Source organism: Protobothrops mucrosquamatus, unplaced genomic scaffold (assembly GCF_001527695.2).
Source record: "Protobothrops mucrosquamatus isolate PMUCROS unplaced genomic scaffold, P.Mucros_1.0 scaffold1970, whole genome shotgun sequence".
In the NCBI taxonomy this organism is placed as follows: domain Eukaryota; kingdom Metazoa; phylum Chordata; class Lepidosauria; order Squamata; family Viperidae; genus Protobothrops; species Protobothrops mucrosquamatus.
Window position 1 is genome coordinate 172,097 of NW_015388087.1, and position 20,558 is coordinate 192,654.

General features: G+C 39.4%; 1 protein-coding gene across 1 annotated transcript in view; it reads right to left on the reverse strand.

The window, feature by feature from the left end:
• Nucleotides 1-4,409: 4,409 nt before the first annotated feature.
• Nucleotides 4,410-20,558, reverse strand: part of CACNA2D4 (calcium voltage-gated channel auxiliary subunit alpha2delta 4) — a 132,212-nt gene continuing 116,063 nt past the window's right edge. The window contains exons 23-30 of the mRNA XM_029285629.1: nucleotides 19,997-20,072; nucleotides 17,228-17,280; nucleotides 15,840-15,895; nucleotides 13,907-13,927; nucleotides 11,937-12,054; nucleotides 7,185-7,297; nucleotides 4,678-4,760; nucleotides 4,410-4,505 (exon numbers count right to left, since the gene is read on the reverse strand). Of these exons, the coding sequence (XP_029141462.1) occupies nucleotides 4,410-4,505; nucleotides 4,678-4,760; nucleotides 7,185-7,297; nucleotides 11,937-12,054; nucleotides 13,907-13,927; nucleotides 15,840-15,895; nucleotides 17,228-17,280; nucleotides 19,997-20,072 (616 nt within the window). The remainder of the gene's footprint in view (nucleotides 4,506-4,677; nucleotides 4,761-7,184; nucleotides 7,298-11,936; nucleotides 12,055-13,906; nucleotides 13,928-15,839; nucleotides 15,896-17,227; nucleotides 17,281-19,996; nucleotides 20,073-20,558) is intronic.

The following is a 20,558-nucleotide window of genomic DNA, read 5'->3' on the forward strand; positions in this document are numbered from 1 at the left end:
GAAAACAGAACAGTATTAACTGAATCCCTTCAACCAAACTGGGAGACCCACCTAGGAGAAACTTCGGAGTGTTGTGTCTATGGAGTCAGCTGATAAAAGGACAGTTTACCTAAGGTGGGGAAGTGGTAATGCATATATCACACCCAGACTTACCTGTTTTGAGAAGCACTTTTAGAGGTGTATCTCTGTATATACCAGCAGAGACTATATCTCTCCCTACTCTGGATTTACCCCATGCTCACTCTGAATGTGGCCCTTGCAATCCAGTCTAACAGCACAGGACCTGTACAGAATTACAATGCACCATTTTGCTGTCTTTACTTCTGATCTTCCCGTTGAAGATATTTTGTGTCCCGATAATGAAAACTGCATAGCTGTGCACTTTTTCTGTGGTGCTTGCTGAGACTTCCTCCCAGGTTGGCACCTGAATGCCTTACTCTCAGCAACTGGAGGTTTGCTTTCTTTCTTTTGATGTGTGTGTGCAGGGTTCAGCATAGCGGTAGTTGAGATATACAGCTCCTCCCCCCCCCCCCATTAACTAGTGGCCTTGTTCAGTATTTTCTTTTCATTTCTAATTGCTCACTGTTGAAGGCAACAAAGCACATCTTGGATTTTGAAGATTGGGGGAGGGGGGTCTCCAGCCAATGGGATCCCATTACTTGTTGTATTCTTAACTTCTAATAAAAAGAACAAATGTAAAACAGGTTTGGATTTTTGCTTTTATTGTTGTTGTTATTGTTGTCTTTTCATGCCAGTATAAATGTCATGTGTCTGATTAACGAAACACTTCAAAGAACTTTCAGGCATTTTTTTAACCTAAAAAGCTTTTATTAGTATTACAGAGTGTCAGCACGGCATGGTGGAATGCTAAGATCTGAATTTCCCTTCCTTTGCACATAACATTCCAGGCATTTCCCCTCCCCTTTCCCTGTCACCTGATTTAACTCTAAAAATACCAGACAGTTCTGCATATATTGTCAAAGCAAGAATATTCAATATTAGCAGCGTTGACAATAAATTTATAAGAGGTAACTGCATTTGTAATTTAATACTCACATACACCCCCAGGCAGGTAGTCCTTGACGTACGACCTCAGTTGGGACCTGAATTTTTATTGTAAGTTGTTGGTGATCATAAGTTGTTGCAATTTTGTGACAATTTTTATAGTGGTTATTAAGCTACCCTAATGAGCATTTTTTGCTGGAAACCGGCAAAAAAGGTTGCAAATTGTGAACGCATGACTGCGGGATGTTGCAACTGGTGAACGTGAGCTGGTTGCCCAATGCCCAAATTGCGATCATGTGACTGCGAGGGTGGTGTGACAGTTATAAGTGCGAGTAGGGATCGTATGCCATTTTTTCCAAGGCCATCCTAACTGAACCATCAAACAAATTTGTCATAAATCAAGGACTACCGGAATGTATCAGGTAATTTAATCAGATCTGTTGAGTGGTTGGTTTAATATCGAGGGTGAATACTGAAAATTCTAGGATAGGTTTTCCAGCACCTAGGATTTTTTATATATGACACCGTTAGCAACCTGAGCTGAAGAAATCTGAATGCTCAACCACATCACAGCAGCTCATCACAGAAACCATATTACCTTGAAATTAAACAAGTATTGTCTACCTTTTAATTTTTTCAAGAAAGCCATGTGTTTTAGTTAGACTGTGTTTTGTATCTTTCTTCCCTTCTGTTTAGAACACCAGGTTAACATAATTGTTGTCTTCCTATTATGACCACTTAGGTGTTGAAGAGACCTGTGCATCACTTGCTTTTCTCAAGATTTTAAAACTAGTTTGTAGAAGTATTTTTATCTACTCTGAAGTTTGTCAGGCTGCCTCTTGGGCAATAAACAAACAAATAAAAATAAATGAATGACGTTACAGTAACATTTAAAAAATATGAATAGTCTGTGCACAGGAGAGTTGGATTCATAAGCTTGATTCTATAGTTTTTTCAGAGATTAAAAAAGAAACGGTGCCAAAACTATATTTGGCTTGGAATTGGAAGAACAGATGCATTAGGACAGATCGCCTTAAAGGAGGACAGCATTCTGTGGAAGAATGACAAATTAGCATGATGTGTGTATATGCCAAGGTCAATTGATGTGTTATGGAGAGCGTTATCTTTCTGTTTAGTCTAAAACAGAAGGAACTGTACCTTCATGAAAACAACATTTCTAAAATCTATTTGTCTATGGCAATAGAGGAGAAATTGCTTATATCTAGGTTCTCTGAAAAAAGACTTAAGTTGGTGATTTGAAGTCCACAGTCATGGCATAACTAGGACCATCTATCTCCCTTTATGCTTCTCCTGTCTGGACCTGGCTCTTGTGGGTTTCTTGTCAAATACTGTTACCTACTGATTGATCATTCCTTACCTTAATTCTAGAACTGGTGTCCACCAATATTAAAATGTTCTTAACAGTTGAAGGGTAAAATTTAGGCCACATGAAGAAAAAAAATGACAAAACATGCCAGTCAGACTTAATAGTTTAATTGTTAGTGCTGCTTTAATATATTTTTAGATGCAATCTTGGTGTTATCCTCTAATTTTCGCTGCCTGCTGTTAAGTATTGAAAATGTTTTATTACATCTTTACACATTAGTAAATAGTCCAATTTATGGTTGCTTCAGCATCAACGTAAAAATAATCCTTTGTGCTTGTCAACATGACTATGCAGTGTATAGCGCAATTACTATATGGGGAAAAGGATGTGGTGTGGAAGCAAAACAAAACAACCTGTCACAAATTTCTTTTGGGGAATGTATTAGTCAATAAAATTGAATTCTAAGACTGAGGAGGAGGTTGAATTTGATAGTGTAAATAGCCTCTTTCAACTTTATGAACTCCTAGCCATCCTGACGGTGCTTTGTAAGATGATCATTTCTGATCACTCATATTTTGAGTCTCATACAATAAAAATATCAAGTTTTTTGTTGTATAACAACCTGGTACTTAAATTCCTAAGGGTGAAATCTATAAACTCTCAAGCGAGCATGAAGACATTGCTCATAGTTTCTTTCACAAAGCAAAAGAGCTTCCAAAAGTAGAGATAATTTCTACATCTCAGGGATGCATCCTCTTAGATGTGCATCATGCCCTTAATAACTTAAAAGAATTTATTATGCAGTCTTACCAATGAGGAAGTGTTTGTCTGAAAGGGAAAATAAATCTTTGGCATAAAGTGGCTGGCTGGAAGCAACCATATCTATTGTCTCATTAAACCTAGGCAGCAGCCTAATGTCCACGGGTTTTTTTTTCCAAAATCATTTTTGAAAACATTGTCATTGCCAAATCGAGTGTCTTAATTTGTAAGTTCAGTCTGATACTTATTTCTGTAATTTACACGGAATCATAATTCTATAAAATGTTCCAAGTGTTTAGAAACAAAATGTAAGAGCCATAACTCTGGCTGAAAATTGCAATAGTTAAAAAAAATCCAGAACACATCCCTGACCTGTCCTCATGCCAAAGTTCAATTTTGGAGAAAAAAATCTATTCTGATATTTCTCACCAGTTTTGTCCAAACATTTAAAATTATTTAGCCAAGCAAAAGGTAGTCCTCAACTTACGACTGGTCACTTAACAACAGAAATTCCGATGGATCTACTTGGGGAGCACTTGCAACCCAGATTCAAAATTCCAATGGTTGCTCCCCCATGTGGTCGCACATGACCGCAGCTGGCCTGCATTTATGGCAGTTCGCAGAGTCACGTGGTCAAGTGGATTATGGATTACAATGGTTTTGCTGAAAATGGGCATCCCAGTTTTCTGAAAAACCAGCCCATAGTGAACCTTTGATTCACTTAACAACTGCAGTGTTAAGACTGTTGCGGAAAAGGTCATAACATCAGATTGGTTACTTGACCAACCTGCTTTATGTCTGTCACGAGTTACGACTGATGGGCGAGCTCCATCATGATCATAACTTGAGGACTACCTGTATTAGAGGCTTAAATCCAGTAGATAGCACCTTTCTCCAGGTGGAGAAAGCTAATTCATTACAGTCTATACGTTATATGCTAAGACAAAAATCTAATAAACATCATTCACCCAACACTACCCTTAGATCAGGGGTAGGCAACCTTGTCTCTTTTATGACTCGTGGACTTCAACTCCCAGAATTCCTGAGCCAGCTATGCTCAGGAATTCTGGGAGTTGAAGTCCATGAGTCATAAAAGAGACAAGGTTGCCTACCCCTGCCTTAGATGGACATCTCTGTACTGTAGAGATGGAAAGAGTCAGTTGTTAGCTTTGTCTCATAGTTATTATCTCTCTTCTGTATCACTTGTAAATACAATGTAGAGTTAGGAAGTCCTTCAAAAATGATGAGGTCAAGTTCTGTTTGAGGTCCATGTGAAAATAGCAGCCCAGGGTCAAGGTAAGGACTGCAGTGCACTTTGTCACCGCAGAAGAAGAGCTGTTGTTGACAGCAGAAACAGGAGCAAGGTTGATGAGGGTGAAATTGCTGCAGCTCCTCCACAATCTTGGGCATTTTCCTGAAAAAGAGAAGGCCAGCGGGTGCTCAGCAACCCTAGTATGGTAGTAGAGTAGGATTGGCTCCATGGGAAATGAAGCAGACCTTATGGTTACAAGGGTATTGTTATACATCTAATTCTATAATTTCTGCAAATTATTCTGTGACTGAAAGCTATGGATAACAGATCTTACCTCTGGATGGAATGCGTGGCAGGTGTCTGGTCGGCGTCTTAGTTTCTGAGAGCGCATCCTGTCGCATTTCACTGAACTGTTATGTACACAGCTGTTAAGGCTAATAGCAGTGTTTGGAAATGGAGAAATAAGGACATCTTACTTAAAATATCTAGAGTCAGGCGGATGCTGTGCTGGCCAATGATTTAAATTTGCAACTAAAAATACTGACAGGCCTACAGCAATGTATTTCCATTGCATACATAGCATTTCCTGATGCTCAAGCTAAGCAGGATGCTTCAGCCCACATGGATAATATTTCAGCAATGGGATAAGCCTACACACAAAGTCTTGACACAGGCAGGAGATTTCCTAAATGTTTCTACCACCCATGTTGGGAGTTTCAGTTGAGATGAGCTGGAATTTGTGGGCATGTTTTAACACAAAATATCCTCAAATCATGTTGAAACTGACAGGACTTCACCATAACGAATCTGGCCCACTTTATTTGTTATGGCTTTTAGTTGGATTGTAGCTACCTTGGGGAGCTGCACACCTTGGGAGCTTTCCTAGATGGGCAGCAGGCTGAATCTATTGAAAGCAAGGGCTTTCGTCTAATCTTGGAACACAGTCTGTAAGTGGTTTTCCGCTCTCTGCTGAACTAAAGCTTATCAGCAAAAGTCCAAATGTAATGTTTCATTAGATATATTTCCGATTTCTGCATGAGTTTTATCTTTTCTCACCAACACGCTGCTTCAGGGTGAACATTTCCAAGTTATCCTAAGCAGGTGAGAGCTGAACTTGGAAGTTAAGCTTTGAAGGCTAAGCAAGGTTGAGATGGGAGACTACTGGAGAATCCTAGAATAAGCAATGACCAATTCTATATGACTGTCAAGAAAACTTAATGCATGTGTGTATGAAGTAGTTGGCAGGAGCTGAATCTAACTCAAAAGAAACTTTCGTTTTTTTATCATTGGCCTATTGGTTCTGCTAACTTTCCTGCAGCTTCTAGGTAAAATCGGTAATATGTTTATTTTAGCAGTTGCACCAGGGCTCTATAGTACTGTTGCAATTCATTATAGATTTCTGGACCAAAGGTTGAGAACATTGGCTTAACATACTGTGCCTATCCAACCAAGTAGTCAGTCTATAGCAGGGCTTTTCAACCTTTCCACCCATTGTACCACTTTTAGGATGTGGCAACCAGTCGCCTAGCAAGGTGTCAAAAACTTGATGACCAAAAAAAAAAAGGAAAAAAGTGATAAAGTACAGGTAGTCCTCGACTTACAACAGTTCACTTAGTGACTCTTAGAAGTTACAATGGCACTGAAAAAAGTGCCCCCCAAGGCACAGCCGAGCAAGACACCTGCCTGCCCACCCGGCTGCACTCTTCCTCCTGTCCGAGGTTTCCATTGTTGTGAGCATTTCTGTTGAGGATTGGCAGCGGGGGTGGGGTGGGGGGTGTTTGGTTTTTATTCCCCCCGTCTGCTGGGTGGTTGCAGCAGGTTTTGGTCACTTCACATGACCCTGGGACACTGTGACCATCATAAATATGAATCAATTGCCAAGCATCTGAATGTAAATCACAAGACCCTGGAGATGCTGCAACATTCCAGCTGATTGGTGCTTCTTCTGGGCTCAGCAGAAGCACCAGGATCAGCGCCGAGCTCCAGCTGGAGCCTGGCGCTGATCCTGGCGCTTCCACTGAGCCTTGACAGCCCCAAAGAAGCGCCGATCAGCTTGAAAGCGGCACTGATCCTGGCGCTTCCGCTGAGCCCTGACAGTCCCGAAGAAGCGCTGATCCTGGCGCTTCCGCTGAGCCTGACAGTCCTGCAGCTCCAGCCATCTCTCGCTCAGGCTTGTGCTGTGCTGCCACTGGTTCAGCTCATTCCCTTCCCCCACTACACTTTTCTAGGATGGTCGTGTACCACCTGCCAGGTGGCAATGTACTACAGGTGGTACCCGTACCACTGGTTGAAAAGCCCTGGTCTATAGTATATCATGTGGATCCAGAAATGTGGGTTAATTGAATACTCTAAATAATGATTTAGAGTAAACCGTCAAATCTGTAGCAATAGTAACCAATAGCACTGGAGATGAAATCAAAAGTATCTTGCTTTTATTGTTGTAGTTTCTAATAGTCCTTCTGTCCTTCTATATCTCCACTGAAACTTAGAGGCACAGACTCTTAGAATTACATTTTAAAAGAGAATTTGGAAAACAGCAAGACTTATGTTTTCTACTTATCTTCATAAAAAAGATTTATAGAATGTAGAAAAGCGCACACATTTTACTTTGCCTAAAGGGTATAAAACAATAATAAATAATTGTAAATAGTCAACTAGCAATATAGTACTGTTTTGACTTCACTTTTTAACAGTATTGTTTTCACTCCACATTTAAATAGAAGCATGCTCTATTAATCCCTTCTATAGTTATGAAGGAAAATGCTAGATTCGTACTTCATTTGTGCTAATAAACTGCCAAAGACTTACAATCCAGTACAACCATTGCCAGGGAAAAGATATATTTGACTTCTTTAGCTTGCCGTGCAAAAGATGGGAAGATGCTGCAATCACAGGTGGTGTCAGTTACCAGGAGCAGAAGGTTGCTCTTCATAATTTGCTGCACCAAAAACATCCTGCAAGATTGAGAAGGACATCCATCCCCAGAGACGATGTTATTTTTCCCCCCAAATATTATTTCTATTAAGAATTTTAATTGCAATAGTAAAAACTAATACAAAGTGAACTTTGAGAAAGAGAAGACAATGGAAAGAATAGAAAGTGTAAGAAAAGAGAAAAAAGAGTATATAATTAAAAAGAAAACATATCCGGAAGCGACTTCCAACCTTCATCATAACAATATAAACCAATTTAATAACTCTCCACCCTCTATAAAGTTCAACAAACATGTCTTCAACAATTCAGTTCTGGGAGTTGCAGTCCGCAAGTCTTAAAAGTTGCAAAGGTTGGACACCCCTAGACTAGATCCTTCCAAAGCAATGAAGAGAATCCTAGTTTGGAATAGATCCAATTATCTTAGTACTAATTTAAAAGAGGCAATGTTATAATTTACAAGTGGTGATTGGCATTGCATTCCAAGCCCAGCCCCTTTTGTACAGGCATAGACGTCTCTCCAAAATATATAATGATCTTGTTGCTATTCCCCAAAATTCTTGTAGATTTTGACAGTCCTTATTAGATAAATTGGCCCCACTTTTGGTTTCCCATAACATGTTGTCCTCCCATTGATTGGGGTTGTGGATCATGGGAACAGGGCCAAAACTACTGCTGCAACATCACCTTAAACCATTATGAAGTCAGAGATGTTGTAGCTTCATTTTGTTTTTAAGATAAGGTAACTGACTGGCTGCCTAACCTAGTCAGTTATGAAATTGACTTCACCAGTTTCCTCTCATCTATAAAAAACACCTTGGACCCCCAGTGTGTCTCAAAGTAAGGAAAGTGAAATATTGGATGAAATATTGGATCCCGGAGCTCTGTTTTCTAGTCTTTGAGGAGGAATGTATAATAAATAGTTCTGAGTGAAGTTGGAGGTTGAGCAGTTGTAAAGGGATAACTAAATGCCTTATTACATTGACTTGTCTTTATTTGATTTCTATAAAATTCTTTCTCATGTAACAGTAATGCGGCACAGGAGTTTGGTTGACATATAAAGTTAAGAGGTAATTGTAAGTCACCTCAAGGCAGCCACAGTGCTCTGCTGCCCTCTACCTGCAATTTATAGGTACAATTGAATCATGTGCCAAAATCTAGAGAAAGGGAGACTTCTATCTTTAATATTAATTGCCCCCAAAGATTCCCTCTTTGTATCAGCATATTGGTGGAAGTTTCATTTAAGTTTTCATATACACGGGTTTTTCTGAAGACCATCCTGCAAACAGTATTGAGTTGGTAACTTGATGTGAATTGCCTGCATTTTCTAAAACCAGTATCTATATACTAGTTTTCTAGCAGCAGTGACAATACATCAACTCAGGGCTACCGTGTTTCAGACAGTTCGTTTCATACATCAGTGCCATCATAGGTTATGGAGCTGCAAGGATCATGTAGGATCTTTGACAGAATGCCAGTCTGAACATAGGATGCAGTTACAGGAGGCCTCATGGATGGTTCTCAAGCCGCTTATTAAACACTCTGGTCAAAAAGACCCCAACAACAACAGTATCAAGGTAGCCACTACAACTACAGGCAGTTTTTGAGATACAACCAGTTGCTTAGCGACTGTTAAAAATTCCGATGGACTCTCCCAAAGGGAGTCCTGGTTCCAAAGTTCTGACGGCTGCCTCCGCCCTGTGTCATGTGATCACATCTGGGCACTTGGCAAGGGGCCTGCATTTAGGGCTGTTTGCAGCATCCTGTGGTCATGTAACTGGGTTTTATGATGTTTTTTGCCAAAACCCGGCAAATGCTTCCAGTTTTTAGCAAAACTGGCTCATAGCAAACAATGGGTTTGCTTAACGATTGTGGTGTTTGCTTAAAAACGGTGGTGGTTATGTAACAACTGCTTCAGAAAGGGTTGTAAAATTGGGTTGGTCACATGGGTGACCCGCTTTACAGTCAGGTCAATTACAGTCATAAGTCGAGGACTACCAGTATTAGGCAGATCCTTCCACTAGGCATTTGTGTTTGTGTGTCTATATGTGAGCCTGTTCGTTAGCCTTTTTGGCAGCTGCACCATACTGGGTTCAGGCTTTTGTTTTTGCTAAAGTAGATATTCAGAAATTATCAGGAATCTTCTCTATCACTTTCATTCATCATACCTCATGTTTTTGTCCCTGATGGAACAGAAATCATTAGTTCACAGCATATTGATGGAGGATGAAAGTTGGGTTATGATGTTGCAACTCAAACTTCATAACATGCGCATTGACATCTGTTGGTGAGTCACAAGAACAAAAGCCAGGTGCATATTGTGATGTCATAATGCACATTTTGTTCTTGGTATTCATCATTGGGATTTGTATCTGACGTCTATAACTGTAAACAGAATATAGCTAATCCTCTTCCTGCAATTTTCAGTAATTTTTCTGTTTAATGTTTTTGATGGGCTCCTATAACCACTGCATAGTGGGAAGCCACAAGTTGCAATCATATGAAGTCCTTGCTTAACAACCAGTGCAGTCCTAATCACAGCAAGTGGGACTGCCATTGTTCAGCAGTGCAGTCCTGTAGTTTTTGTTTTTTTTTAACTTAGGAATGAATTGCTTAATGATAGATTTTTCTGGTCTCAATTAGTGTTGTTAAGCAAAGACTATCTGTAATAACACTATCAATGAGAAAAAAATTATCATGTTTTTCTAAGTGTCATTTTAAAGTTAAAAATATTTATGTTTATCCAGTCTTGTTTACTTTTGTGTCCCCCATCCTATAGTGGTGTTGAATGCTACGCACTCCACTGTGAGAATAAACAGGCTCACAAAATACAATAATTGCCAGATGGATTAGACTTGTTCTTATGAGAATGGAAAAGATTGTGTTTGTTATACAAGAACAGAGTTACTGAGATTTTTATCTGCAACAAGCCCCAGAGAATTAAAAGACCTGAACAATGTTTCATCTGATTCTAAAAAGAAAGAGTTCCAGTGTGTCAGCCCTACAAAGTAGACCAGACTATGAAACCATATGTAACCAATTCCATGAATGTCAGGACTACTTTTATTGGGACAGATATAATAACAATTGAAGATAGCTTGCAAGCTGAATATGCTTCCTCCCTTTATGTGAAATAGGAAAGGGCTTCTTCTCTGAGACATTTTCTCAAGTTACTTTCTTGGCCCAGGTTCAAGCCTCTTTTATTGGACGTCTGTCTGTCTGTCTGTCTGTCTGTCTGTCTGTCTGTCTGTCTGTCTGTCTGTCTGTCTATCTATCTATCTATCTATCTATCTATCTATCTATCTATCTATCTATCTATCTATCTATCTATCTATCTGTCTATGCCAACACAGTGCTAGGCTGCATTAACCGAGGGATCGAATCAAGATCACGTGAAGTATTAATATCACTTTACAATGCTTTGGTAAGGCCACACTTGGAATACTGCAAGAGTACAGAGAAGAGCAACAAAGATGATTAGGGGACTGGAGGCTAAAGCATATAAGGAACAGCTGCTGGAATTGGGTATGTCTAGTTTAATGAAGAGAAGGACGAGGGGAGACATGATAGCAGTGTTCCAATATCTCAGGGGCTGCCACAAAGAAGAGGGAGTCAAGCTATTCTCCAAAGCACCTGAAGGCAGGACAAGAAGCAACGGATGGAAATTTAATCAAGGAGAGAAGCAACCTAGAACTAAGGAGAAACTTCCTGACAGTTAGAACAATTAACCAGTGGAACAACCTGCCCCCAGAAGCGGTGAATGCTCCAACACTGGAAGTTTTTAAGAAGAGACTGGACAGCCACCTGTCTGAAATGGTATAGGGTTTCCTGCCTGAGCAGGGGGTTGGACTAGATGACCTCCAAGGTCCCTTCCAACATTATTATTATTATTATTATTATTATTATTATTATTATTATTATTATTATTATTATTATTATTATTATTATTATTATTATTATTATTATTATCTAGCTATCTAGTTATCTAGTTATCTAGTTATCTAGCTATCTAGCTATCATTTATCATCTATCTATCATCATCATCTATCATCATCTATCATCCATCTAATCTCCTCTCCCTCCCATTCTTCCCTATTCACCTATTTTGTATAGCTACCTATCTTACCCTGGACAGCAAAAAACAATTAAAATATAAAAACAGTTAAATTAATATATGCAAATATGTGATAGCCAAGAATAAGTACCCATCATAATGATTAAATTAACCACAAAATGGGTCCCTGCACAAACTTGGGGCTCTAGTTGAAGGCACAAATCTATGTCTTTAAGGACTTATGAAAAGTCAGCAGGGCTGGGGTCATCCTGATCTCTGGAGGGAGAATGTTCCATAAGGCCTTGATGGCGGCTTTTCCTCCTGTCCTTCAAGGTCATTCTCTCTTCCTTCTACCCGGTGTTAGGAACCAGCAAGAAGACCTGTCTCCAGGTATTACCCATCTAATGAGGGTAGCACAGGGTGATGACTTCTGTAGCTGAACTTAAGTGCCAGGTGCATGTAGAAGGTAATAGTTTGGATCTTAACCAGGATTTATTATTTTGCTTTTTTTAGTGCTTGCAGTAACAAGCAATGTATATGGATGGGAGGAAAAGGGGCAAAATTCTTAGTTTGCCCTTGAGAGGCACAGATAAAGACCATTCTCTTACTTCTGACAGGCTCCACAGTCAATTAGTCCATTGGCCTCTGTGATAGCAGGCTCGTACACAAAGACTGGATATTCAGTGTCACAGGGTTGCAGCGCATCGTGTTTCTTATGTCTGTGAGCTAGAATGGGAAAAATAAACGAGTCAGAGGGAGAAAATCAGGCACAAGGAGAAGTGAAAAACGTGGAGAAACAAAATGCATGGACATCAATGGCCACTAGATGCTGCTGATGAGCCAATGATTGAGGATGTCTTGAATGTATGATGCTAATCTCCCTTCACTCCGCTATTAAATCCTGAGCTAAAATCTTCAGAAAAGGAGACTTTTCTAGACAAGTGAACAATTTTGAGAGTGACTGTCCAACTCTGCTAAAAGGGAGGAGGAAAGGAGCAGGAAAAGACTTTTATAATTCTCCCCAAATGTCTGTTCTTAAAGGGACAATAGCATCTCTAACACCCCCCCCCCCCCCCCCCCAGTCAGGTAGATTTAAATAAATTGGTGCAATAACTCATGCAAGGCTCAGTGCATCTGGCCATTCTTTGGCATACACCTTACTGAAATAAATGAAATGAACATGGTTTGGACAAATCTATCTTCTAATACAATGGAGATTGCAAGAGAGAAATGCCAAGTGACTCATTAAGCTTGTTTTCAGCTGTAGATTCCAGGGGACCAGCATAACAATGGGAACTTTTATCTTAATTCAAACAGCCAAAATACAAGGAAAGGCAATAAAGCTATAATGCCAAGTCATTGCTCATATTCTTACTAAAAGTAATTTCAGTAATAAACTTAACAAAGCGACCCCCCCCTGCTCAAAATTTCTATTTCTAGGATGAGAAAAAGAGATAACATTTAATTTAACTTGCTCATTTGTAATGAAAACTCCCCATGTATGTACTGGGAGGAGAAGCAATTTTTGTTCTTGCTTTGAAAAGGAATTCCTTTTGACTCAAATGCAGTGTTTTATTACAGACTAATCTAACCAAGAAGCCAATAATCTTTTAGTTGCGTGGGATGTCAATCATCTGAGGTCAGTGGGATACCTTGAAGGGGGATGTGAGTTGATCAGATAAAGAGATAGTTCAGTTAATACATAACCTGGTTGCCAGGAGGGAAAAATCATTGATCCAACAGGGCATCGGTCAGTCTCAGTCGAAGTGCAATGTTTATTTAAGAATAGCAATTGCAGAACTATCATTTGCAAATATATGGCAATCTACGTAAATAAAATTGCTTGCTTAGTGCCTTCTTCCTGCTGGAGGAAAACACTGCTAGTATTTACCCCTGTCACTAATGACCCCTCAAAATAGCACAAATGTTATTATCTATTGAAATGTATTGGCCGCCAAGCTCCACTCTGTGTAGTGAATAAAAGTAAAAAAAAAAGCACAAAACATAAAAATAACATTTTAGCATGATTATAACTTTGTTGTTTGTATCTCATGATTTATGTTGATTGCCTTTATTTAGTATCCTATGACTATTACTGAGTTTGCATCTTATGATTTATGATGATTGTATTTTATGGTTATGATTTATCACTTGTTTGTATGTACACTTAAGCACTGGAGACAAATTCCCTTTGTGTCCAATCACACTTGGCCAATAAAGAATTCTATTTCAATATGCTATCTATTCAGTGATCAAATTCACTGGCATTAGAGAGAGGACCTTAAGGGAAATTGTCTGAAATGGTACTATGTCATGTATAGTTATGCAGCTATCAAGCTGGACAAGAAAACATGAAAGAAATTATAAAATATATTTATCTTCCATTGAATTGTGGCCTGATAATCAAGTAGAAAGTTATATTCCTGTTTTTCATCTTGAAAGTTATATTCCTGTTTCATCTTGAAAGACGCAACTGGAATATGCATAAATTGTGATATTGTGAACTTTGTTATTAAATCTTATGCAAGTCTTCTTCTGTTTCAGAAGACAAAACTCTTTGTATGACAACACTACTTACCATGATGAAAAACGGATTTGGCTGTATTGTTCACATGGTGTGAGAAATGATGAAAATGAGTCCATCATGACATGTCCAGAAGATGATGGCACAACGTTATTGTGAAGAAACATGAAAGGGGGGGGGGAGGTAGATGGAAAATGAAGAAGAAAGAAAGAAATGATATGAAAGTATGGTGGTTAAAGCTATACAAGGTCACAACTATTGTATTTGAGGTATCCCAATGCTGTGCTATAAAGGTTTTAAAGGTGACGACCAGCACTTTGAAATAGGTTTCTGGGCCCAATTCTAAGTATATGTCGTTACCTTTTAAGCCCTACATGGAGTACTGGGATACATCCAGGATTGCATTGCAAAAAGTGAAGGTGTCCACTTGGTCTGATTATATAGAAAGCTTCTGTTGAGGGCCTTCTCTCCCTGAGTCATTCCTAGGCAACAGGCCTTTATGCTGCCAATCCCCAATCTGTGGGAAATTATTCCTGTGGCGATTCAGGCAGCCTCAAACTTGCAGGATCCAATCTGGGTAAGTCACCGGGACCAGAGGCTTAGTCTTCCAAGCTTTCAGACTTGTGCTGGAGCCCATCCTCAGAGAACTTCTCTCTCACCAGAATGTATGCTTTTTTTTTCATTGACTGTTGTTTCTTTCTGCTGCAAAGTCCTCGGTTCCTAAATATAATCTGATAATCTGGTGCTAAATCAGCACTCCTGTTGACTAACATGGGGCCTGGTTCCCAGGCTTCAATCATTTCCCTGGTTATCTTTGTACCTGCTCGGCCAACAATCTTAGTAGCTGTGAAATTGAATGTGTGTCCTTGCTCATTGCAATGTGAGGCTACCACTGAGTTTGGGTCTCATACTGCTTGACTTACATCAGGGTACTGCAACATCTCCATGCTGGGAATTAGACTCTTTTTTAAACTGGATAACAACCAGTACAGGAAATTATATACAGCATTTCTTAGCACTGTCAGCCTCCTCTGACCTAAATAAGCCTCAACCTTGTTTAGATTCTAGAAAACGGTTAAACAATTAAAATGAAGATTGTTCCACCACTCTTGCCATGACTGATTATGAAAGGTTAACACAAACACTGATCTCATTACACTGTTTTATTTTCAGGTTTTAACTTTTGCATTCGAACTGGTATCAATTTATTTATTTGAAAATAAATATATAAATAATGTGTCTGTGTTCTCTCTGCCTATCTGTCTCACTTTCCTTCTTTGTAACTATCTTAAGCACAATTCATATGGTTAATTTGATGATAGTCAAGATATGGGGGAATGTATGTATTTATGACACATGTGGTGCGGTGCTTTTTTGATATTGTTAATGCAGGTTTTTAAAAAAATGTACTTAATAGTAATAACATTTCGGAAATTCAGGATATATTTTAAGAAATTCTTCTTCTCTCTTTTTTTTAACTCATCTGATTTGCTTTGTCATTATGCACAATCTATAGTCACCAAGACTAGAACTTTATTCTTTAAAAAGAAAAAAAATAAAGTTAACCATTTTCATAATTTTAATAAACTATGAACCATGAGAACTTAAGCCAAGGTCTTATGTTAGTGTACTTCTGATTTAGGGTTTTTTTGGTGTCCACTATTGATATTCCCTCATGTATTCCAACTAAAATACCTGAGCAAATTGGAAAGAATGAACAGTTTCACTGACAATTTTCATTAGTCTTCTACCTATCTTCTGTGACAGCCTACTACAGACTATGTATCCAAGGTACCACAGTAATCAATGCCATTACTCCTTGCCAAATTAATGCCGGGGTCAAAATGAGATGGATGGAATCCAAATGTAATATTCTTAATATTAACAAGGGACAATTTTTTCAGGCTTTCCAAAATGCATTATTACTTATAACTTTTTCATCCAAACGATGTGGCTGCTATGTACTTACAGTAATCCTGCTACTCACCATCAGCCAAGTTATCCATGTGCCAGAAACTAAAAATGTTAAATTCCAAAAGGAATCTGTCAAAGAAGAAAAATATGATGTAGTTTATGTCAGCCCAGAAGAGCAGAGGTGTTGTAAAACAGGCAGATACTTCTGATTTGCTGCTTAAAATTTACCTTGAAGCTACATTTATTTATTGCCTGAACCAGGCACTTAAAATCCTTCTTCCTTACTTTTTGACTGGGTAATTGTGTCTTAATTCTCATAAAAACTACTAGCTATTCCAGTGGCAAGGCTGCCATTAACATTGTGCTCTTAGGCGCTGGGAGGGACATATTCTCAGTCACCTTGAAAGCCATCTGCTTGAATCACTGGTATGCGATATACAGCAACAGCTGTTGAGTGTGCCTGACAAATTAATCTCTACAAATATCTTGGAATTTGGTTCCCTGCTCAGAGGCATTTGGATCCATCCAATCCTTTCATCTGAAGCCCACAGCATCACTGAATGGTGCTGCCCCAGATATCTTTATCATCAGCAAATCTTTGTTACTAAAAATCCCTGCTCTTCCATTAATAAAGTGGCAGGTAATGTAAATGGGCTTAATATACTTGCTCAAGAACAAAATGACCTCTTTTCAAATGTGCTTTCATTCACACAGCTCACTCTAGAACACCCAGTTGGTCAAATTTAAGAAATCAAGAATAATTCTGAAGACTCAGAGATACCCCTTGATTTCCCTCAGAATATTGCAACATCTCCATGCTGGGAACTGCAGTCTTATTTTATCTGGACAACCCTGGGGAAATTGTATATTTCTTAGCACTGCTGCCCACTTTGAAGTTGCTTTAATATTTTCTTGTTCATTTCCTATTATAATAAAATTCTAGAACAGTGGTTCTCAACCTGTGGGTCGGGACCCCATTTGGGGTCGATCGACCATTTCACGGGGGTCGCCAAGCAAGGCTGTCCGCCATTTTTTTGTCCGCCATTTTTTTTCCCCCGGCGGGTGCCTTACCTCCCTTGGGCTGGGCCAGCTGGTGGTCGGCCTGCTCCGTCTCTGCTACTTGCTAGCTACGCCTCGGCCGGCGCAGGGGGCGGAACCACGCATGCGCGGCGCTCCCGGGCAGGGAAAGTCCTCGACTTACGACCGGTTGGGTAGTCCTCGACTTACGACTGGTTTAGTCCTCGACTTACGACCGGTTTAGTCCTCGACTTACGACCGGTTGGGGTCGCGGCATTAAAAAGGTTGAGAACCACTGTTCTAGAACAACAATACTATCAAAAGTTAAGAATGTGCTTAATCTGAAGACCTCAATCATTCAATGCTTAATATACTAATTAAATTCTGAAACATAATTTCTTCAGATGTAATTTTCCGCTAGAATTCCCAAACATTCATACTCACATGAGGAAATCGGTGACCAGCCACTTTGCTGCTGCCAATAATGTGTAAACTGGCTGTTGAAAAAAGAACAACCAAGTCTCAAAAGAAAAAGAAGCATCTTATATAGTGCACAATTTTAATTGTGTTTCTCTTAATAACTTAAAATGGCTTTCTTTAAGAATGCAACATGCATCCAAATCAGTTGTCTTTTCTACTAACAATAAATCAGGACATTTAAGAAAAATATATTAAATATTTTGAAAATAAAGTTTTTCCAATTGAAAAGGCTTAAACGATTATGTGCATAAGGAAAAAAAAATCTGGTTATTTGTGGAGCTGAACAACCAATACCTCCCCTAAACAGCTGTTTTGGATCATGCAGTACTGAAAATATTGTTCATTTTAATAAAACCCAAAGCATTTTGGACAGTAAAGCTACCATTTTTTATCGCAATAGGAATAATGACATGTATTGATGTTGGGTTATATTAATATTGCATTAACGTTGGCTGTCTTCTTATGAATACTTCTGAGCTACTTTTGCTATGAATCTACTAAGTCTTCCTCATTTTGACCAGACAAATGAAGTCAAACTAGTGCTACCATCTTCAGGATGTATAATTGATAATGTACATGGTTAAAAGGTCCTTGCATTTCCACACATATGCAATTCAACTTTAAAGACAAAGAGGCAACCTTCTTGAGACTTGAGATCAGTTTGAATAAAAAGGAAGGAAGAAGGCTCTGTTTATAAAGACACCACCATTCTAATAAAGATCCTTCATTGTTAACATAATATAAATGTTTTTTCTTCTGTTCAATTGTGTCCAATTCTTGGAAACTGCTAAATAACTTCTTTCAGTTTTCTTAGCAAGATTTTTCAGAGGTAGTTTGCCATTGTCTGCTTCCTAGGGTTGAAAGAAAGTGACTGGACCAAAGTCACCCAGGTGGCTTTGTGACTAAGGTGAGACTAGAACTCAGTCTACCATTTTCAAACTTGATGCCTTAACCACTACACCACATTGTCTCTTTACAAATTAGTTAAACCCAGCCAAATAAAACAACTCAATTCAACCATAGTAGAAAATCCTATTGTTACTAGGTAAAGAAACCTATTATGAAATTCCTTGGTGTTAGGAGTATGTTTCTGGATTTTCTGTATAGAATAGAGCTAGCAGGCTTAAGGGTTTGCTAGTCAAATATGGCTCCAGAACGGTCCAATGTAAGATTACTATAATTTGAGCCATATATAGTTTATTTGCTAAAGAAAACAAATGCACAAATAAGACAAGAACCGAAAGAATGAAAAGTTCACCCTTCACTTTCCCAACCTAGAATGAATTTTCTCAGTAACATCCATCTTCTCTAAATTAATATATATGCACTGTCACTTGTCCAGTACAAATAACTCATGGGAGAAATCACAGAATCAAGGCTGGAGTACTCAGCCAATTTATCTTAAAAGTGTTCTCTCTCCCCCTCCCCCACCAGAATCTGGCTTATTCCTTTTGCATGAACCTCGTTTGCTCAAGTTTTAACTGCAAAAGTGTACGGTTGTATGGAAACCACCTGCTTTGCAAATGTACGTACGACTCAGAAAATGAACAAATGAATGGAATGATTTACATGCCTCCTTCCGTTAAGGAGCTCCAGGTGTTATTCATAATGCTTCCTTCAAGTGTCCATTGTTTTTACTTCTGCTCTAGCAGAGTGCGTGGACTGTAAGCAAAGCAGGAACACAAAATGACAGTGGAAATCTAATGTTACCCCACAAAACCCAGCAATTTCATGAGAATCCTTTCTTTAGAACTCAGGGCTTTTGAACTTGGCTGCTGAAAGGTTTTAATGTTTATCTTCAACACTGACCACTTTGTCCACCAACACAACGATTACAGAGTAGAAATCCATCCTGTTCTAAAGTACTGTATAATTCCTGACTAGTCTTCATGTACAGATGCTCAGATGTATGTATGTAACCCTGGACAGCTTTTTTCTTTTAGAATGCTCTGCCAGTTATAGAATGGAAAAAAACATATATAGATGGACATGCCTTGTCTTCCTTATCTGCCTTTGTCTGCAGGAGGAAGGAGAAATTTTCTGACAGTAAGAACAATTAATCAATGGCATAGCTTGCCTCCTGGAGTTGTGGGTGTACCATCACTGGAGGTTTTCAAAAATAGACAGGGCAACCATTTGACCAGGATGGCATACAGCAGTGGTTCTCAACCTTTTTAATGCCACGACCCCAACCGGTCGTAAGTCGAGGACTAAACCGGTCGTAAGTCGAGGACTAAACCGGTCGTAAGTCGAGGACTACCCAACCGGTCGTAAGTCGAGGACTTTCCCTGCCCGGGAGCGCCGCGCATGCGTGGTTCCGCCCCCTGCGCCGGCCAAGGCATAGCTAGCAAGTAGCAGAGATGGAGCAGGCCGACCACCAGCTGGCCCAGCCCAAGGGAGGTAAGGCACCCGCCGGGGAAAAAAAAATGGCGGACAGCCTTGCTTGGCGACCCCCGTGAAATGGTCGATCGACCCCAAATGGGGTCCCGACCCACAGGTTGAAAACCACTGGCATACAGTCTCCTGCCTTGAACGGGTGTTTTACCAGAAGATCTCTGAGGTCTCTTCCAGTGCCATGATTCTGTATTTGATGTTCTCTTTTGTTCTGGGAGAACAAAAGCAACTAATCTCATCAGAAAGAAAAGCATTTCTGAGCTTCTTTGCATCATTCTGTTCTATGCTCCAAGCCTGGCTGTGACTTCACGATGTAGTTTATGATATGGAGATACTTACACTGAGAAGAGGACGGGTACCACTATGATGGTGATGGGGCACTTTACACATGGCTTGGTAATCAAACATCTTCACTCTGCAGAAACACAAAAGTGACCATGAACTTTTGTGTAGTACAGTGTTTCTCAACTCTGGGAAGTTTATGTTGGGTGAATTTCAACTCCCAGAATTCTCTTTATTCCCTTATTCTAAAAGCCATCATTTACCCACCCCAATGCTGCTTGATCAGCAATGGCATTTCAAAGTGTTCTTCAGAGTTCGGCTCTTCAGGACGCTTTTTAGTGGAAATGGCAGAAACTAATCAAGGCATATATGATACAATTGCATTATAGTCCCATAGCTACCTATTCTTCTGCCTTGCACATGACTTTTGCGTAGATTTAAATTCAGTTAATGCACTGAACTGACTTTAGTTCATACTCTAAGCAAATACCTACAGTACATTTATGCCTCCAGTTGGATATTGCACAGCAAGATTTATCTGCTATATTCAAAGAAGAGATTTTGTACTACATTTGCAGTGTGCTCTTGCGATGTGCAAATACTATATATTATTTACCAA